The 22,049-nt window shown below is 47.2% G+C and overlaps 1 protein-coding gene across 1 annotated transcript; it reads right to left on the bottom strand.

The window, feature by feature from the left end:
- Window positions 1-1,337: 1,337 nt before the first annotated feature.
- Window positions 1,338-20,714, bottom strand: nfatc1 (nuclear factor of activated T cells 1). Its single transcript, XM_067255775.1, has 10 exons — window positions 20,696-20,714; window positions 18,469-19,504; window positions 18,039-18,198; window positions 15,099-15,301; window positions 14,050-14,222; window positions 13,366-13,506; window positions 8,537-8,592; window positions 7,641-7,773; window positions 4,913-5,515; window positions 1,338-1,687 (listed from the first exon to the last, which is right to left on the bottom strand). The coding sequence occupies exons 1-10, from the start codon at window positions 20,712-20,714 to the stop codon at window positions 1,632-1,634; spliced, it is 2,580 nt and encodes an 859-aa protein (XP_067111876.1). The 3' UTR covers window positions 1,338-1,631.
- Between the last annotated feature and the right edge of the window lie 1,335 nt (window positions 20,715-22,049).

Here is a 22,049-nt window from a genome sequence, read left to right as displayed (position 1 = left end):
GTTATTTCACTGTTATTATACTTATTATGCCGTTATTATGCTGTTATTACACTGTTGTTACACTGTTATTAGATTGTTGTTACACTGTTGTAGAGAGTTAATGATGTCAACATGACTGAGAAAAGAGACATTCCTGATCACCCATGTGATCACCCATGGCCATATGGGAGATGTTCTAAATTGTCGGCTTCAAAAAGGATTCCTGGCGAATGCCCTGCGTGTCTATAGTGTACCTTGTATTAATGTATTAATAAGATGTGACTTTAACTTGAGTGAAAAAGTGTAGTCAGTACTTCAACTTTTACCAGTTTTTTTAAACATGAGTATCTGTACTTCTACTTGAGTGAAGGATGTGTGTACTTAAGCCATGTCTGATGTAAAATATATATGGCTTCTACAAAACAAATATATTTTTCTGATCCTTCAGTTACATTTGAAGTATTAAGACACCAACCAAGACACTGACTACGTTTTTTTATTTGACATCACAGGCTACATGAAACAAACAGAGTTGGGGTTCACAGACAAATATCTGCACAGTCCAAATAACATATCATCTTCCTTAAACCTTATGAATTAAAACTTATAAATATACATAAATATACTGTTCTTACTGTGCTAACATAAGATACAATCAAAGTTCATAGTAGGAAAGGATTAAGCATGTATTCAGAATTGCATTCAATAACAGAAAAAAATGAATATTCGTATTTCTGTGTAAAGAGTATAGATAGCAATGTTCTATGATGAACAAGTGTAAATAAACATAGGTATAAATGCTACAAATATAGAAATATATGACAATAGAAAAAAGATATTTTATCTTGAACATGAGAATATTGCTTTTCATCATTATCAGTGATTCTTTGGAATACAGGACAATTGCAGGGTGTATATTAAAACGACAAACCTATGATACTATTCATCCATACAGTCTTTGATAAGACAACTTCTTCAGGCATTTTGCATCGCTTCCAGGGATCAATAAGGGCTGATATGTTCGACTTTATAACATTGAGATGATGACTTGATAGTAAACAAATCATTGCACATGACACAAGAACTGAGATGCTGAAAGGTCCGTCTGTTTATGATCCTTACCGTCCTTAGGACCTGACCATAAAATGGAACAGGATTTTCAAAAGCTTGATTAACACCTCTTGCTGCTGTACTTGACATTATTCCTTCAATGTATTGCGGCACCTAAACATGTGCAGTCTTTTAAGAAGTCCATTGAACAGGCATGCTAGTCTACCATTGGCTACCAAAAATATGTTCCCTATCCAGTCAAAAGGCACTTTGTTTTTTTAACAACCAACAAAGCTACATATCCAAACTAAAGCTCTATACAAAACTAACTGTTAGGCATTTACAAATTTCTAAAAAGTCAATGGTCCAATCCTCTTTGGTGGGGTTTGTTTTGAGAGATACAAAGTACATGCAACATGACCGTAGGAGAACGGATCAGACATTTTATGTCGTATTGAATGTTAAGTCTATTTTAACGTCCTTCAGTGAAATGTACAACCTGGACGATTATCTGCCTCCTGGGCCTCCTGTGCGCTACTGTCTCGCCCGACCACGCAGACGCTGTAAACATGTTTGGTATGTTGTCTCCCCTCAGGTCTCTGCTACGCGCTGCTTTGGACAGAGTTGCTGGAGAGGTCGTTCCGGATGATCTCGTTAACTGTGAAGAGAGAAGAGGAAAACGTCAGGAACTAAATCCCTGGAGCGTTCAGTACAATGAGAGTACAGTATTAGAAGGTACAAGACTGTGAAGAACTTGTCTTCCTGCCTACAACCCCATTGTGCTTGTTTCCTGGAAGACCCCATCCACCTATCAACTGTGTTCTTTGGCTGACGAGAGGGAAATGATCAAACACTATAGGGACTGGCTGTAGAATCTATGTGAACACCAGGCTCTGATTAAGAAGGAAACGGCGACCATCTTATTTGGATTGAAAGTCTGCCATAACCTGCATGATTTGCTAAGTTCAGGGGAAAGAGCTTTTGTGATAAAAACAAAAACAAAGAATCAGGTCAGGTTCTCTCTCAAGAACTCAAAGAGAAAGCTACAAGGCAGGTTTGGGGAACTCCCCTGGACCCAGGCTAGGAGGAACCCCGTGACTGGAATCCAGGCCTTTGGAGCCTTCAGAGGGATTCCCCCTGGCTGGACTCTGGCCTTGAAGCTAAGTGGTTCCCACAGCCAGAAGACTAGGGCCTGGAACAGCCCCCCTCGTGGGTCAGGCCTTGTTTCACATGCAGCAACAGCGCTGCTCCATCTGACACAGACATTTCCCTCTCTCAATCCCACTTACATTTACATTTATATTTAGTCATTTAGCAGACGCTCTTATCCAGAGCGACTTACAGTAAGTACAGGGACATTCCCCCCGAGGCAAGTAGGGTGAAGTGCCTTGCCCAAGGACACAACGTCATTGGCCTAGTGGGGAATTGAACCGGCAACCTTCTGATTACGAGACCGATTCCCTAACCGCTCAGCCACCTGACTCCCATTTCCTTCCTCCCTTCCTTCCGGCAGTAGGGCGGGCGTGCCTGGGGCAACATTGTTTGACTGGGCCTGAATTAGGAAAGCCGTCAAGGTGTTTACATGATTAAGGTCGAGTTTCTGTGGTCCAAACATGCTGCACCACAGGCGCTAGCAAAACTGTGAAATACCTTTATCCCACACAAGCACACACACAAGCTCTTGTTATTGGTGTTGAGGAATAGTGGCTGCTGTCTATCTTACACAGACACAACCAATCATCTCCTCCAGAAGATGCTACAGGAAGTAGCATAAATTAAAGTACATTTTGGTCTCAAATCACAAAAATGTTCAGTAAACTCCTTTGTCGCCTCAGAGTACAGCACACATAATTCAGCACACAGTTCAGTTTCTAGATGCATAAGGAGTGTGTTGGGCTGACTGATTAAACTGAGAGCAAATGTCACATTATTGTTTTATATAAACACATCAAAACTATTTTGTATCTTTGAGGACAGGGGTAACCAAAGTACCAAAGTATTCGGCAAAAAGAGATTGACAGTGGGGTTAACTTTTATTCTCCGGTGCTAAATAACATCTTGATTGGTTATGTCGTGTCTTTAGAAAACAAAAGAGATCCCAATGTAGTTTCCAAAGGTTCAAATCCTAAAGCTTTATCTGTGCCATGCATCACAGTCTGAGTCAGTGTGAGCTGGGAGAGGCTAAAGCAGACATCTGCCAGCGGAGACCTTAAGGTACTGGATTCCTCTTAAAAGAGCTTAGAACACTAAGCCTGTAGGGGCAACCCAGCAGACCGCGTTTCAAGGTCAATTCGACCAAAACGATAACAACTGTATAATTTGATGTGGATGTAGCAGACAGTAAACATCAAAGACAGACAAAGTTTACAGTAAGAATAAGCACAAGTAGATTCCTATTATTTTGTTTTGAACTCGAGTGTTTGTACCTATTTTATTACTTTTATGATACAGAACTGTGTCATATTAAAGCCTGTCTCAGCCCTGAGAGAGATCATCTACTGTGTACACCAGTTGCCACGGGCAACTTGTCATCCTGTTGCTACATTTCATATGAGGGATCTAATTAAAAAATTCAAAACCTGGATGTCTGTGTTTGTTTACAGATGGCTGAAGCTCCACGCCCCTCATCAGAACACTCTAAATAGTCTCCACACTTAGATGAGTTCAGGGCACGTGGACCTGGTTACACAACCTGGAGACACATCATGACAAGAGTTGAGTTCATCAGACTGGAGCGTCTCATAAAAAGACAAAACAACAACTTATGAAACCCTATATCCCGAGTAACTAATCCGTATTTCACAATTTACAAGACTAGTTTCGGTCGTAAACTATTGTAGATTATTAATAATAATGTACAATTCTAACCACCAGCTACTCTAAGGTTATCTAAGATGAAGGTTTTAGGTATTATATGGGTGCGATCCTGTTTTTCTACTGTCTGACAAGATACTACAACCACAAAAGAGTTATGAGTTACTTATGATACATAGGTGATTGTGCTGCACTTTGCAATTCACTACTGTAAATTAGATGTTAAATTAAATTGCTGCACTGTAGTTTTAAGATACTACTGTGTTGTCCACCATGTCTGGGATCTGAGATGTGGTTAGTCTGCAATGTGGCTAGAAAACACAGACGGTTCCTTGACTGACCACCAAAACACTGTTAGAACTCTACACTTCTGATCCTCAATCTTCTGCTGGACTTTCTGGATGCACTATTTGTACATCGCTTTGGATGAAAGCATCTGCTAAATGAATAAACTGTACAATCTTGAGTACAATGTGGAGTGGCTTTCTATTCATCTCAAGTTACAGTTACTCATATCAGGACGTGGAGTCATGGATATAGTAATCTAAGAACCGGATTCCTGTCTGATTGAGATGCAAGGCAGCTGGAGATAGTGATTACCAGAGCCTGGGGCTGCATGAGCTGGACTAGGAACACAAGCAGGAAGTTAGGAACCCACAAACAATTAGCTGGGCCATGCTGCTCGCCTCATCAATGCTTCAAACGCATCAACACAATTCTGTTGATCACTATCTGGCTATCTGTCAACACAATACTACAGGACACACTATAGGGTACAAGCTGCCTTTGATACCTATAAATAACACCCACAGGACAGTGTAGTGTGGGACAGCTAAAGGGGGGGAGTGGGGGGAAGGAAGGAAGGAAGGAAGGAAGGAAGGAGAGAGGGAAGGAGGAACGAAGGCTAGTTGCCTTGAATGTCCATTTGGTCCATTTGGATTTGGGTGCATGAGCAGTACTAGACATGATGACAGCATGGGGAGAGATGTTCATATGAGGATAATCAGGGAATCTGGAGCCATAATTAGGTTTGTATGTACATTTATTCAGTGGATCAGGACTAACTCACCATCATCAAGGTACATCTGGTCCAGTTCCTGTGGTTCCTGCTTGACGCTGACAGTAAGCGAGGGGGGGCTCCCATCCTTGTGGAGGCTGGAGGGCAGACGGCTGATCTCTGGGGTCCTGGGCACCAGCTGAGCCACAGGGCTGCTGCGACCAGGCTGAGCTGTCGGGCAGCGGGAGGAGGAGAGGGGCCGCTCGGGGCCAGCGGCAGGGCTGGAGGGCTGCGAGGCGGGGGAGGAGGCACTGCCGGGTGGGTGGAGCCGCCCGGGGGTCTCCTGGATGATGGAGACGTGAGGGGTGGGGGAGGGTGGGGCGCGAGGCTGGGGAGGACCTGCTGGGACGTACTGGGAGAAAGGTGAGGGGGACAGGGGGTGCAGTTTGGGGCTGGTGCTGGGTGAGGAGGAGCAGGAGAGGGGATGATGTTGTTCCAGTCTCTGTTGGCAAGCGGAGTAGGGTCCGTCAGCTAGGCAGGGTCGGAGGTCAGAGGACATCAGGCAGGGTGTGACCTGGGGAGGAGTGGGGGGCTTGGGGGCGGGGGCCAGGCCAGTGGAGGCGCACAGCAGGGACGCTTCGAAGTCGTCCAGAGGTTCCATCTTTATGGTTGGAACTGAAAACAGTGCGGAAGAGACAGGATGGAGAGAGAGATAAAGAGAAGATAGAGAGGAAGATAGAGAGATTAAAAGAGAGGATGATAGAGAAAAAGAGAGGAGACAGAAAAAAAAGAGAGATAGAGAAGATAGAAAGAACAGAATGTATCAACAGCCTGACCCAGCCTTGTGTTCTGCAGGTGTGATCGAGTGAACAGTGTGAGAGGGTTTGTGGCTCAGACACCGACAGCTTAACAAACACTCATCAGTGAGATCCTGTTTCTGGACCCAGGATCTCGCTGCTGAAAGGATGAAATGTGTCATGAAATGTCAGCTGCTTCTGCAATAAAAAAGTCATTTTTCCTTGTATTCCTCTTGGCCAGCTGTATACCTTAAAGCTTGCATGAAGAAATATGTTTCTGCTGCACGGACTTCATACTGTTTTCTATGAATTTAAATAAATTCATGTTTTCTCTGGAAGAAAAAAAAGGGTCTGCTCAATATTCTCCAGAGACCTTAAAATATGAGGAGAGAATAGTGCCAGAACTCCGTGGTTTGGGAAAGTAGTATTGAAACTATACTGAGTAACTGTACGGTATCCGACGTACTGTGTCACTGGACATGATAAAGATTTTCTAATATACTATATAGATTGGTCATATTCCATTTATGTACCTGAGGGATTGTAGTCCCGACTTCCTCCCACTCACCTTGTCCAACAGCACCAGAACTCAAGAAACGTCCAGAAATAACTGTTTCAAGAAGTCAAAAAAGGACTTGTAGTTATGTAAAGGGATTATGCTTGTAAACATTTAAAAATAGTTTTAATAGTCAAGTAACACACTTGACATCACAACTATGCAAATGGGGCCTTGCAGCCGCAGAGGTCCATTGGTCAGACACAGACGTTGTTGTTTGTGTTTGTGGAGTTCTGAAGCAGTTCTCTCCTCATGTTCAGAGAGGCAGCAGAACGCAAGGCAGCAGAACCCGAGGCAGCAGAACGCGAGGCAGCAGAACGCGAGGCAGCAGAACCCGAGGAAGCAGAACCCGAGGAAGCAGAACCCGAGGAAGCAGAACCCGAGGCAGCAGAACCCGAGACAGCAGAACCCGAGCGAGTTCACGGTGCGACTCCGTGAAGCTAACCAGAGGTTGGAGAAGCTTTGAGGGTAGTGATTCAGGGACCATGGATCAGTTTAGAGAGCTGGGATCTGTTCTTCAGTCCTGTAGGACTTGGCCACCACTGTAGATTCCTGTGTGGACCAGATTGTTGAGTTTTGAACAAGGGCTTTCAATCTGTTCCTGTTTCTAATGCAGACCAGACTTCCAGAGTCGTGTCCTGAGAGAACCGACCGGCTGTTCTCAGCCCGCTGAGACGTTTTTACGTCCAGGGATTATTTTTCATCAACAAAACATATGGTTTACCTTTCTATTTGGAGGAACGCTCTTTTGGATAAATAACAGTCTGAATCTATACATAAGTTTATTGCTAAATAGAGCATGTCTTTAAATGCTACTCAGGCCAAGCAAAATATTATTTATATGTTAAGTATACTTCCAAGGTATAAATAAGTACAAAGATGCTTACATATTTAAAAGTTGTCAACAGGTATGTGAATCAGTACATTTTAAGTACACTTCCAATTATGTGGAAAAAGATGAAGATAAATATAATGAAAATGTATTGTAATTGAATACATAAAAAGGAGATTTAAGTTAACTCTTTTTCGGTAGGGAGATCACTACTAAGAACACTTCCTTCTCACATGAAATGAGTTAAACCGACAGACAACCAGCTCCAAGCAATCTGTCAACAAGAACCCAAGAGGAACTCTGATGAGATGACAAACTCCAGCCACAGCACCTACTTTGAGGCCCATGAGAGGAACTGGGTCTGTCTGTACCGGATAGACCCATGCACAGACGCACAGATGAATGAAGGATGTTTGCCTCGTCACACAAGTGTGTGCCGTTCTGTGCCGGAGTCTGCTGTACAAATCTGAGACTGTATTTCTCCCCTTATTCACCTGCTATCCCTCTTTATTATAAACCCTTGCAAATCACCAGCCAAGATGTCACTCATTATTAAGTTAAAAAAGGCAAGGGGAGAGTGAGATAGAGAGAGACGAGAGAAAGGAGAGAGCTTACTGTTAGCAGACACATAGGTGAAACTCTGGTATTGGCTCCTTTTTCTTTTGCCGTTGCAAACGTAGAAGTTGACGAGGACGGGGTTGGACAAACTCTGCTTCCGGTATGGAGGGACCTCCAGCAGGAGGGACGTCTGCAAGTCAAACCACAGACACAATCAAGACTCACGTTCCTAACAGTGAAGGTCCTGTCTGTGTCTGTAAAAATTAATACTTGATTTGTCATTGTGGGGGGAAAAAACATATTTTTCACTTGATGAATGAAGATAATATTTTGGGGAACCAGGTTTGACTACTTCTTGGAAGGCTAAGTAATTCCTTCTCTTTAAGACTGAGATATAGTCTTATCCTGTCTTCCCTGAGGGCCGAGCAGTCAAGGACACCTGGGGCAGTCAGGACACCTGGGGCAGTCAGGACACCTGGGGCAGTCAGGACACCTGGGGCTGCAGCACGGTGACTCACTCACAGAGCAGGTTCACTCCTTCACATACAGACAGTGTCTAATCCCCCAGCTCGGATTCTGATTCAGCTATCTCCCGGCTTCCCAGGAGAGGGTCCTCTGGGTAACTTCGGGTGAGTCCCAGGAGAGGGTCCTCTGGGTAACTTCGGGTGAGTCCCAGGATAGGGTCCTCTGGGTAACTTCGGGTGAGTCCCAGCCCCCAGCTGTGTCGGACCCAGACAACACTCTCCTTCCATGGGGAGCCTGAGCTCTGACAACCTGCTACTAACACTGTTTCCCCAGAGAGCCTTTAAGACTGAAAGGAGCATATTTCAGACCACAGCTCTTCCAGCTCCAGCACTGTGATTTGCGTCATAAAGAAGTACTGACAGTTAACTCTTTGTCCTCATGACCAAAAATATCAAGCAACAGTTGTGGCTTTTATGCTCATAACTTACAGATATGGATGAGTCCTTGTCAACCTTGGCCTCCGTCTCCCACAGATGGTGACCGTCTGGAACGACGCAAAGCAAACAACTGGATTCAGATGTACAGTAAACAGGAAGTGCATGATGGGATTCACGTTCAAGTCAACAGCAACATCATGAGTAAAGTAATTAGTGCTGTTATTTTTAGCTCTGACATTTAAAACCATCAAGGCCACAGGGGGAGGGGGAGGGGGAGGGAGAAAGCCAAAAATAAAGAGAAAGATCCAAATCAAATTGACTGTTTAACGTGAAAAACTCTTAAAACCGATGTTGTGAAACATAATTGTGTTGTGAAAAAGTATTGTGTGAACGGTGAATTATGGTGTTTTAGGAGGTTTGAGTGTTTCATCTCCCAGAAAGAAAGAAAGAAAGAAAGAAAGAAAGAAAGAAAGAAAGAAAGAAAGAAAGAAAGAAAGAAAAAAGAAAGAAAGAAAGAAAAGACTGTGGGGGGGATCAAACCAAAAGAGAGTGAAATCTGATTCATTCGAAACTTGGCTTTTTCTCGTCTTTGGGTGATGAGAAATACCCTGATTCTGTTCCATGGTAGGACCCCTACACACCGTGATGGTTAATACGATTATAAAAGAGAGGTTCAGATTACTAGTGGGCTGAACTGGAAGGTAAGGACTTGAGTCATCCTTTTCCACCCACCAACACTCTTTGTAAATAGCCCAATTTTAAACATTAGGCCTTTGTCGTACTACTGGGTATTTCAAGTCTCATCAAATCTTTTTTTGTGTTACATTCTGGTAATGCATCTCCTTTCAACATGCTTTCCCATATGGCACTGAAACAAGGCATTGGGCAATTGTCAGTTGTGTGAAAATGTTATTGGTCATAACAAAACCTTCAAGAATTAAATACAACTGTGTCCATTCCCAGCTCGTATAAATCAAGATGTGAGGTAAGTAACTGCTGGTCTTGATCTTCCTGTCTGCAGTGCTGACTCAGTGATACACCCAGACCAGTCACACAGCACAGAGGGGACATGCTCATCTGCCAGGAGATGGACTCTTCTAGATGCTGTGGCGTAAGATGATGCACCTCCCCTCCTCCATCCACTCCCCCCTCCCTCTTTCATCTCGCACTCTGGGAAACCCTCCAGACAGAGAATCTTGGAAGGCTACCTCAACCCGCAGAAGAAAACGTGTTTTTCAGATATTCTCTCCTTTCCTCTCTCTCTCTCTCTCTCTGTCAGTCTGTCTCTCTCCTCTTTCCCTGGTCCCATTGGTTGGACATCCAATTCTTCTCTAACCTGCGGTTTACTCAAGTAATTACCTTGGTAAGGCAGACAACGCTGTGCAGTGAAAGAACACCCTGGTCTTCGGTACACAGTTGCACCAGCCTAAGGGGACCATGTAGAGTACACAATACAGCTGTTTGTCAAGGAGAGTTTACAAGAGGAATCAAACAGCTCCTTGTGCTCTTAATTAGCGGGGGAGGGAAGGGATAGGGAGGGAGGGAGGGAGTGCTGGGAAGGGCTGGCCTGGGAGGGAGGCTGGGAAGAAATTGTTCAATGTCATCTCTACAGAATACAGAAAGCAATAATAACTGGGAAAATATTCCCTAATCTATGGCCATTAAACAGGCCTGTAGTTACAGAAACCATACGTTCTACTTTATAGACCTATTAAACTCACTGTTCACAGCACATGCATGCAGTTGTTTATGAAAACGGCCATTGTTCGTGGTCGTGCCTGCAGCCAGCCAAACCTCATTAAAGTGTGAAGTGGAAGTCACTGTGCAGCGAAGGCCTTGAGTGATGAGGAGTCTGCTGTACGTCTCTTCACTAACAGAGTAACTATGAGCAGTTGAGTTCTGTGTTTAATAAGTGTTAGCATTATGCAGATTGGAGAGAGTTACCTACTCCACCTGTCTGCTGGCTCTCCTCACAGGCTCAGAGGTCACGGTCAGGGGTCAAACAGGTGGTCCTGAGAAGATCCTGAATAGGTCTAACCCTGACCCTGAGGACCTGCAGGTCATGTGCCACAGAGCTGCACCAGACGAGCCAGTCCGCCAGCACAGCTGGGAAAGTACTCAAGGGAGGTTTCTTCTCAACAGCTGTCTGACCAGGCTCGCTCACAGATCCTGTTTCTCTCCGTTCCTCTGAAGTGTTATTCACAGAGACTGGAGACATTAAGCAGGCTAGTCTACCATGCAGACTGTTCACACTGAATGGTTGTAACTCCCTTTTATTAGATACCTTATAAGACCTAAATCATTTGAAAGCTTTTATCTAGTTGTATTTTTTGTTTGTTAAGAACTTGTGTTTAAAGACCAAAGCCAACGGAACATTACGGTTAAAATAGAAACAACAAAATAAAACAAATAATAAATACAATTGGGGATGAGCTTTGAGAGTAATTGTCCAAGACTAGAGTTATCAGAGAGACCATCTCAGGGCAGCCAGTCACCCTGTCTCACGCCTGGCCCCTCTGCTGAGTGTCTTCCCTCACCTGCCACACCACTTAAAAACGAGGTAGTCAGGTGGCTGAGCGGTTAGGGAATCGGGCTAGTAATTGGAAGGTTGCCGGTTCGATTCCCCGCCAGGCGAATGACGTTGTGTCCTTGGGCAAGGCACTTCACCCTACTTGCCTCGGGGGAATGTCCCTGTACTTACTGTAAGTCGCTCTGGATAAGAGCGTCTGCTAAATGACTAAATGTAAATGTAAAAAACGGTCCAATAGGTTTAGGTTTAGGGGTTTTATTTTTTAAAGAGACTAAGGCTCAACCCCTCAGGAGAGTGTTCAGACTGTGCCAGGCAGGAAGAGGGCTGGGCAAAGGGAGAGGAGGGCTGGGCAGAGGGAGAGGAGGGCTGGGCAGAGGGAGAGGAGGGCTGGGCAGAGGGAGATGAGGGCTGGGCAGAGGGAGAGGAGGGCTGGGCAAAGGGAGAGGAGGGCTGGGCAGAGGGAGAGGAGGGCTTGGCAGAGGGAGGGGAGGGCTGGGCAGAGGGAGAGGAGGGCTGGGCAGAGGGAGAGGAGGGCTGGGCAGAGGGAGAGTAGGGCTGGGCAGAGGGAGAGGAGGGCTGGGCAGAGGGAGAGGGAGAGGAGGGCTGGGCAGAGGGAGAGGGAGAGGAGGGCTGGGCAGAGGGAGAGGAGGGCTGGGCAGAGGGAGAGGAGGGCTGGGCAGAGGGAGAGGAGGGCTGGGCAGAGGGAGAGGAGGGCTGGGCAGAGGGAGAGGAGGGCTGGGCAGAGGGAGAGGAGGGCTGGCTCTAGGGTGTTTCCATGGCAGCACTGCCCAGGAATCCAGACCTAGTGCCAAACGGAGGGAAATCCTCATCAGGAAGCAGAGAGCACACCCATCCACACCAATACCAGCCCAGACACAACGAGGACATTCACACCAAATGATGCTGTTTCTGTACCAAGCAGGAAATGTTTCTGCACATGTACTTGTGATCTGCTGGTTAATAAAAGATAAAGACACATCAGAGATACAGGAAGAGATAACACACGATCGCGTGTTTGTTTTGAAAAACAATCTCAAGAAAGCACTGCTTAATGGTCACCACACCTAGCATTCCACTCTCTGAAACAGAATGAACAATGGCATGAGTTCCTTCTCCTGTGAGGGAGTCAGCATGTGTTTACCCTGTCACATGTTCACTCTTCTCAACCTTGACCCCATGCACACCTCACATGTCTCCTCTTAAGGTACAGCGATCAAGGAAGCTGCAAACTCCTAACATCTACATCTGGAGCTGTACCTCTGACCTCCAGTCTGAACAGGCTGAGAGAGAGCAGAGATAAGCCCTGCACAGTGAGGGTCGGGGCACACTACTAGTGCCTCACACTGCTAGTGCCTCACACTGCTAGTGCCTCACACTGCTAGTGCCTCACACTGCTAGTGCCTCACACTGCTAGTGCCTCACACTACTAGTGGCTCACACTACTAGTGGCTCACACTACTAGTGCCTCACACTACTAGTGGCTCACACTACTAGTGGCTCACACTACTAGTGGCTCACACTACTAGTGCCTCACACTACTAGTGCCTCACACTACTAGTGGCTCACACTACTAGTGGCTCACACTACTAGTGGCTCACACTACTAGTGCCTCACACTACTAGTGGCTCACACTACTAGTGGCTCACACTACTAGTGGCTCACATTACTAGTGGCTCACACTACTAGTGGCTCACACTACTAGTGGCTCACACTACTAGTGGCTCACACTGCTAGTGCCTCACACTGCTAGTGCCTCACACTGCTAGTGGCTCACACTGCTAGTGGCTCACACTGCTAGTGGCTCACACTGCTAGTGCCTCACACTGCTAGTGCCTCACACTGCTAGTGGCTCACACTGCTAGTGGCTCACACTGCTAGTGGCTCACACTGCTAGTGGCTCACACTGCTAGTGGCTCACACTGCTAGTGGCTCACACCAGTGGCTCACACCAGTGGCTCAAGCTGCATTTGCAATCCAGCCCTGTCCTGAACAGGCAATGGAAACTTCTGCAAATGTAAATGTGCTGGGTTAAAAATATAGCACATTAATGTTCACCACATGTGGTAGTTTGGCAGGATGGGGGATATTTTGACAGCAGGGAGAAGGGAGAGAGAGAAAGAGAGAGAGAGAGATGAGGGACAGAGAGAGAGAAGGAGAGAGGGGAGGGAGAGGGACAGAGAGAGGGAGAAAGGGAGAGCAAGAGAGGGCGTGAGCGAGGGAGGGAGGGTGGAACAGCCCTGGTGTTTCTCCAGTGAGAGAGGGAGACTGGGAGCACAACCACACACACGTCCCTAGGGACACACACACACATACATACACGGCTGTTTACTCTCTGAGCCCCAGGTCCTACCTTGTGCCTTCTCTAAGAACACCACCTTGGAGTGGTGGTGGAAGTTGTGCCCACTGAGCAGCATCATCTCCCCCCCAGGCGCAGCGCAGCTCTGCAGGCTCTGCTTGTCCACCAGGGGAAGCTCCTGGGCCGATCTCTGGGCTGCAGGAAGGACAGCAGGGCAGGGGTGAACACAAACCCAACTCCCAGGCACACCCGGGCCTCCACACCGACTCTCTGAGTCTAAACCCTGACCTCACCATCCTCGCCAACACCAGTGCTGCTTGCTCCTCGTTTGTCAGTGTGAGGACATCTGCTTTGTAGCTGTGTTTGTTTCTCTACGTTTCTAATTTCAGCTGTGTTTGTGTGTGTTACTTTGTTGCTTTTGAAAGGCAAATATGGATCCACGTCTCTCTTCAACAATTATTCTCATAGTTGCTTTTTTTCTCAGTAACAGCTGCTGTGTGGCAGCTATTGTGTCTCTCTGCAGTCTATTTTAAAAGGTTGAGGTCGTGGTTAAACCACACTATAAATGATATTACACGTGAGCGGTGCTCCACAGTAGAAACTGCATTAAAACCTGGGGAAGCCAGAAAGACTTCTCTCTTAGATCCACCTACGATGGACATGACTACCGACATGTTTGACAAGGCACTACGGCTAAAGCGGGCGACAATTATCCCACGGAGGCCTGGATGAACTCACAGCATTCAATGGGGTTGGATGCGGCCTGAAGAGAGAGGGTCCGGCCGGACGGCTGGGTGATGTGGACGCGGAACACCATCCGCACACGCGTGTTCTTGCGGCCGATGTCCGTCTCTCCCTTCCGTAGCTCGATGTCAGAATTACGAAGTTTCAGGATGCCCGCGCAATCGATTCTGCATAGAACAAAACCAACAACGGTTTAGTCTTGTAGCTATGAATAACTGTAACTGAACTGTGACATGTATTAGCACTTAGCCAATAACTTTTTAATTTAGACTGTAGTCTCTATGATCATACAGGGATTCGGATCACGGTAAATTGTCGTCAGATTAAATAGCTGTAATCTGTAAATTGCTCTGTAGATAGTTAGCTATCTGACTGAGTCTCATCGCAGCATTAAAACCGCTGCTCCCAGTGGATGTTTTACTGCACTACAACTCCTTTCACGCTGAATCCATGCCCTCCAATCCAATCTATTAAAGTGTAAAAGTCTCATGAAGCTATTTTATTTGAGCAGAAAACACCACTCACGCTTTCCTCAGATGTGGTCGTTTATGGTGTCTCTCGTAGAGACGAAAAAGGTATTGATTATATAATTCTAACTAGAATGCAAGCATTCACTACTAATTTATAATGCCCACCCCCTATTGCCAACTCCTGTGCTGCTAGGCTCATAAAAATATTTAAGATTTTAATAGATTTAGCCGTCCAAACTAACTAGTTTTTTCCATGACTATAATACTCCAATACTGCATTCCTTAAAAAGCATATTTCACACTCCCTGAAATTCTTTCATAGACACTGGGGGCTCCTCTGTTGAGGCTAAGCAGTAAAGTTCTCCACCCACCCTGCCAGCTAGCAGAACGGATTGCAGACATGATGAATGCAAAGCTTCCCATTTCAAGCCTGAACAAAGCAAATGTTGTGGTCTATCATTTAAATAAAATGCAGAAAAATACACAAAGACACACATAACCCCCCCCCAAACACACACACACACACACCCCACACACACACACCCCACACCCCCCACACACACACACACTTACACGGCCCTCATATTGTTCTCTGGCAGCAGGGGCAGCTCCAGCAGCTTGGTCTGGGCCTGCTGGGTCTCGTGGCTGGCCGTGGACACCGTCTTGCCCGTGATGCGGTGGACCTGGTAGAAGGCGTGCGGGCGCAGGAGACGGTCGTCCGCAGTGCCGATGAACAGCTGCAGGGTTAGCGGCTCACTGCCCTCGTAGCCGCTGAGCTGGACGGAGGACAGGGGAGGCAGGGCGGACACACATTACACCCACGTCATCGCAGGTGTCTCTCCTCTATACATACAAAGAAGCACCTGACAGATTTGTAACAATCAGTGATCATTTCAAAAGAGTTATTCCTACAGTCAGTCAACAACACACGCTGACTTTCTTCCTCCATTAATGTCAGTCCACACCACTGATATACTCTGTATCTCAAACCCAGGAGCAAGGCAGCCACAGGGCAATCATACCCATTCACAGCCTAGCACTGCCTTGTGACCGAACAAACATCCATCGTTTACCATTATCCGCTGTCCTGCATGAACGCAGACCGACCTGGGACTCTGTACTGCACTGACCACCTCGGTCTCCTTTCAGAAGGATACTGGGTGCAGAGTGGGTTCCAGAACAGCTGCTGGGTTCTAAAAAAACTCCCTCACAACCCAGAGCAGGGGCATTGAGCCTGGACTAGACCTGAAACCTTATAATACACTCCTGCCAACACACAGACTGCAGATATATGTCGTCTGTACGCTACAACAGCTGAGAAGCTGGTGGAGGGCAGCCTGCTGGAGTATACATCGCCCACGAGATCAGAGAGACCTGCAGACGAAGCAACAAACACAGGAAAACAGTGAAGTGTATAAAGGAACTGTGTTCTCCATTCACATGGAAGTTCTCCACACATGAGAACCAGGCTTTAGCAGAGGTGATTTAAAGCAGAGTGGAGCGCTGTGGAAACACTGTATATTTGTGTGAGGAAACGGACTGCTGCCTGGTCGTGACTGTTTATTTAGGCTGCTGGGAGTGTGAGATGGAGTCAGATGTTCTCTCTAGGGCAGAGCTGCCTGCCCCTCACTGTTCATATCACCCACCAGAGGAATTCCAACACTCTGTTCGCTCATGACACCGGGGGGGGGGGGGGGGGGGGGGGCGTCCGAGCCGTGAGTGATGATCACACACATCCTCCAAAGTGCTGAGGGCGAACGTATTCATTCTACTTTTGTGGACAGAGAGAATCCAGTGACCCCTTAGAGTCATCTATGAGTTATCCTTAAACTATAGACTGTTCACATGGCTTAGGTCTAACTGTAGAGACGATCTGTCTGAATACATTCACAGTATGATCGTTTTATACAGCTAACTGACTGCTTGGTAACTTGGATTTTATGATTTTATATGAATATATGGAGAAAGACACAATTTCCTCTGAAGTATCATTTGTTATTCTGAACTTCAGGACACTGAAAACCTATTTGTGATCCATCTTTTATGCTCTATCGGTTTATTTCATTAATAAAAAGCCTTTGTGGACTTCAGTTGAGGGTTTTTCCTGTATGCCTGCTACCAGATTACAGCATAAACCCCAGAGCATAGCTGTGGTGTGGAGTGCTCTCAGCCTGCTGGCGTCATGTCCGTGTGGTCGGAGCAGCAGCCATGAGACTGAACAGACAACACCAGGCCTTGCTGTGCAGGCCCGCGAGGGAAGCCACACAGCTTCCAGAACAAATCCGGTGAGCAAAAGTTGGTTGTTTGCAAAGCAGTGTGTGTGCCTTGCGATCAGGAAAAAGCACAGAGCTCGGGTTTGTCTCTCTGACTTCCCCGTCTGGAGAGCCAGAAACGTGTGTGGTTTCTCCCTCCGCCTGCGCTGGGCCCTGCCTCCGCCTGCGCTGGGCCCTGCCCTGCATGATGTCAGGATCACACACAGGAACTCAGCTACACAAAGGGAAGTCTGTTGGAGAAGCTGGAGCTAGTGGGGGCTGGGGATGGGCAAGGCAGAAGCAGAGCTTTAGAAAGAACAAGCTCTCTATTTCAGATCAGGCTTGTCCAGACCCTTGCCGTTAAACCATTAGCACCTAATCATGGACTGAAAAGTTCTCCGTGTACAGATGAGTGGACATGCTGGACTGGGGAGGGCTATGGTTTGGCTAATTCCCCCTGGTCCAGACATCTGGGCCAGAGCCCTGAGAGAATCACAAACTCTGGGGTTTGTTGCCAGGAAACGTGAGAGGCCCTACCATCCAGATCCAGTTCTACATTCAACGTTTGACGACATCACAAACACTTTACTTCCCCCCTAACCCAAACTCAGAGCTTCTGATTTATTTACCGGGCAAGCCAGTGGAATGGGACCGCTTTCTTGCAACCGAAGAAGACTTTCTCTGATGACACACCAAAGCTACCGCCGGCAAAAGACCATGACTGAACTTTATTGGCCACAAAACTTCAGTTTACTTCTGTCAGCGCCAGGCCATGGAAAGTGAGTCACTCCCGTCTGGACAGGAAGTGACTACACCGGACTGTCTACTGTTTGACCAATTACATTACACTCAGAAATGTGACGTCTTTTCAACAACATCAAGAGCCAGTTAAGCTGTTTTTTAACACACGCATTGCTAATCTATTTCATTGCCAGGAGATAAAAATAGACGAGTGGACAGGTTAGCAGGGAGTCAGGTGGCTGAGCGGTTAGGGAATCGGGCTAGTGATCTGAAGGTTTCCAGTTCGATTCCCCTGGCTGTGCCAAATGACGTTGTGTCCTTGGGCAAGGCACTTCACCCTACTTGCCTCGGGGGAATGTCCCTGTACTTACTGTAAGTCGCTCTGGATAAGAGCGTCTGCTAAATGACTAAATGTAAATGTAATGTAAATGTAGCATGGAGACAGGTCTGTGAGGTCTGTCGTTAGATTCCTGGAAGAGTGTGTGTTGGTCAGGGAACCAGAGCTGTGAGGAGAGCAGACCTGCACCACGGGGTGTCCTCCCCCCATGGCCTTGACCGCCCCGCGGCTACCCTCGGTCTCGTAGTGGGCGCGGTGGTGGGACTTGGGCTGGACGAGGATCTGCAGGCTGTAGGACCCCATGCTTGAGGGCAGCTGCCAGTCGAGGCCAGGCAGAGAGGGGCTGGAGGAGAGGACAACACTGTCAACATGATCCACTCTGGTCAGGGGCGGAGTCGGGTTTAGAGGGAGTAAATGTTCACGTTATGATTTGTGAAGGGATTGTTATTTATCAGTAAACTTGAATTCTACTTGTGCTATATATGTATTTATTATATAAATAAATCAACAAATAATAAATAAATCTGACCTCATATACATATTTATTAATTAGATCCCATTTTCCTTGTGATGGAGATACTGTCAGTGAGAACATTTGAACTTTTCTTCTCACCTGAGATAGTGTTTGGGTTTGGACCAGGAGTACGGCTGGGGCACATCCAAGAACCCTCCACAGTAGCCTTCCTTCTTCAAGGGCAGGCAGGATGCCAGGTACTCCTCCTGACAGACCTCCTCTGGGCGCAGCCCCCCCCTCCCAGGCTCCACCTTCAGGCCAGCTGGCATGCCGGCCTCCAAGCCTGTTCTCCTGGCCTTCAGGGGGATCCCCTCCCCCAAATCCACCCCAACATCCGTGGTCAGGGCGTTGATGGCCGCCACGATGGCCGAGTTGGTGTACTGGTTTGTGTTTGGCAGCCAGGACTCCTCCGTGATGCTGAGGCGGGGGGAGGTGTGGGGGGATGGCCCAGGGGAGGGGTCGGGGGTGTAGGGGGGGTGGGGGGGGTGGTGGTTGATGGAAGAAGAGCCATTGAAGCTGTACTTCCTCTTCCCGGGGGAGCTAGGACGCGAGCCGCCTCTCTGGACACCCATCCAGCTGTCTGGTCCCCCGGTGCGGGGGGAGGTGGAGGGGGAGAGGGAGCCAGGGTCCCCAGGCAAGCCCAGGGAGGAGGACCCTCTGGGGGAGGCGCAGGGGGACTGCCAGGGGGAGTTCTGGGGGGAGTGGTCGTAGTTGTAGGAGAAGCCGGACTCGTAGGAGGAGGCGTCTGAGTGGCAGCTCCGAGAGGAGGCACTGCTGGCAGGGCTCAGGCAGCCGGGGTTCCGGTAACCGTCTGCGTGTGGAAGAGAGAGCGTCACCACCGAGGCCACGTGCTTGGCCGCGGGGAGGCTGCTCTCCTCCGACTCCTCCTCGGGGAACTGGCCGTAGGCGGTGATCTCGATGCGAGGGCTCTCGAGGGCGGGCGCCTCGCTGGCGCGCCTCGCTGGGGGCTGGAAGCTAGCGCCCACCCCCCTCATGTCCTGGGGCCGCTCGGAGCGGGGGGACGGGCAGAGAGGGAGGACTGCGGGGCTGAGCTGGAGGCTGTGGTACTGGGAAGGAAGGCAGGGATTATCCAGGGAGAGGGACAGGGCGACACTGGGGGTGTAGCTTTGTGCATCTAGAAAGCAAAAACTTGAAATCAGTTCACATATGGACCTGTCCAGATGACACAATACTTGATCTTCTTTTTTTAAATTACGCCCACAGAGATGTTTCTATGACATACTGTATACTGAATGAAGAATGTTGCTTCCATGGTGCTGCTTGTTATAAGTGTTAATGCCAGAACTCACTGATGCAGAAAGTCAACAAGTTCATTTGCTAAACTTAGAAACAGACTACAGAGCTTTAAAGATGAACATTTCAGACTGACACAGATTTTATGCCACAGAATGCATGTGTCTTAACACATAATGTACCCATACCAGTTAAAAATAGCAATAAACTTAATGACATTGTTGAATGTGGCATAATCTGAACCAGGTTTCCACCAGCGGGCTGTGGTATGATGGGCTGGTGTGTGAAGGTGCAGCCTGTTCCAGAACTCTGGAGGGCTTCCAGAACTCTGGAGGGCTTCCAGAGAGCCCTGCTGAGGCTGACAGCAGAGGAGACACTACCCCCCCCACACTGAGACAACCCTAGGCTGGGGTAAAACCAACAGGGGGAGGTGTGTGTGTGGTGTGTGTGTGTGGGTGTGTGGGTGTGTGTGTGTGTGTGGGTGGGTGGGTGGATGGGTGGGTGGGTGGGTGGGTGGGGGGGATATGTGGCTGGGGTGGGGCCTGAGCAGTTTAACCACAGTCAGCGAATTAATGATAATTGACGTCACAGCACGCAGTCTCCACAGCTCAGTAGCCTATAGGCTGCAAGCAGAAAGACTATGACATCAGACCGGAATAAACCACATGATTCCCAAACTATAAGTCATGTTAAACAATAGCATTAGGATGACAGCTTTTCACATTGCCGATTGACAATAGAGGTAGGCTACCAAAGCTATCAAACTGAAGTTGTGGATCAATTACGTTCATTTGCCACACCCACCTTTCGCCACGTACAGTAAATTAGGTATCCATGGATACAACCGTTGATTGTGAATTCAACTAGTAAAGAATGTACCACAATATAATAATCAGGCAATAGCCTTTTACAGTATCTGCATACTGCAGAAACTCTATCCTACATGAAGAACTAGCCTACGCCATAGGCGAGACAGATGTTTTGACTACTGACTGCCGTTATCAGTCCAGCCTGCTGCAAGTGACTCTTGGGGAAAATGTATCATGTGTTTACTGCAAAAAGACAAACTTACCTTCTTCAGCAGATTTCATTTTTACTATTAGTCCCAACGTAGTATATTGGTCCAAAAGTCAAACTTTAAATATGGCAGCAGCTGGATGCAATCCTTTATCCATAAATCGTCGATTTCACACTCCAATGGCTATAGATAAAGATATCCTTTTCTGTCTCACAAGACAACCATGAAAAACAACGAAAAAGCTAAAACCACAAAAAAAGTCTTGAATGAGAATGATTAGACCTACGTAGAGAAAGATTATATTAAAAAAAACTAAACGTATCGCTGGAGAGAATAACTCTGTAACATCTGGATATGGAGAGCAGAAATGAGTCTGTAATTTGGATGCTATGTTTGGTGAAAAGCTACTTTTGGACATACACTTTTATGGTTTAGGGAGAGGGAAATCCTTCGCTCGTCTGAATCCTTGTGACGCACCGCTTGGTCGCGGGGAGGGCTCGGGCGCTTTTAAACCCGGGGATCACCTCAGCCAGGAACACCGCCCCTCGACGATGACGCCAGCCACACGTCTGACTAGCAGATGCCAGGCTATTCTCTGCCCACTGGTGTCAACAGCTGCAAGCGTGGATTACTTTGCCGCAAAGACTTTTGTGCTAAGGAGAAATATAATAGGCACATTGTCTCGATCCTGGACCTAAGTGTGCTTGTAGATCTAATATAAAACAATTTTTGCTTATATATGTATGTGTAAATTGCCTGGTCGTCCTAGGTTTCACATTGACCCTTCAGGATGTCTTGAACCAGTTGACATATGTTGTTTGTCATTTAATGTTATAGCCGTGCAGGCATGCATTCCGTACATATAGGCCTACATACGTATTAAAAGCTATCTCACTGATTTTCAGACCGCTTGGTGCCTAATATTTATGGAAGTATTCACACCCCTCCCACCTCTCTCCGCTGTCCTATCCCCTGAAGTCACGCTTCATTCACTCAGTTTCCTGCTGTCTCCCCAGACAAGCGTATTCTGGTATGACGGAGTCTACATTTCTTAAGAGCAGATGTATGCGCAAACTAATCCTTGCAATGTTTGATATGGAACTGAATGAATCCAATAAAGACGTTCATCATGTGAGATGACAACAGACGGCTGCTACATCAGCGGCTCCCTGTGTCCTGGTGGAGTAGCGATCTCAACCATACATGTTCCCGCTTGACTGCATGGGTTCGCATCCTCAGTCATCAGGGAAACTTTTTTTAACGTCCATAGAATTATTATAAGAGTGTTCCATGGGTTTTTGAAGTTATTGTAGGATCAAATCATCACTTTAGCATTTCCTTCAGACAGAACACTACTGTAATTATCGTTAGTTACATACAGTAGGCTAGCTACCGGCTATATAAAAGC

The sequence above is a fragment of the Osmerus mordax genome, chromosome 18, assembly GCF_038355195.1.
Source record: "Osmerus mordax isolate fOsmMor3 chromosome 18, fOsmMor3.pri, whole genome shotgun sequence".
Classification (NCBI taxonomy): domain Eukaryota; kingdom Metazoa; phylum Chordata; class Actinopteri; order Osmeriformes; family Osmeridae; genus Osmerus; species Osmerus mordax.
The sequence above is the reverse complement of the archived record's forward strand: the minus strand, read 5'-3'. Positions and strand labels throughout refer to the sequence as shown.

Bases quoted from the DNA above. Each gene is read 5' to 3' on its own strand.
- nfatc1 (XM_067255775.1), bottom strand. The intron at 14,223-15,098 runs GTAAGTGTGTGT...TGTTCTATGCAG, and splicing joins GAGAACAATATGAGGGCCGT to AATCGATTGCGCGGGCATCC. The intron at 8,593-13,365 runs GTAGGACCTGGG...GCGTCGTTCCAG, and splicing joins GTTCTTAGAGAAGGCACAAG to ACGGTCACCATCTGTGGGAG.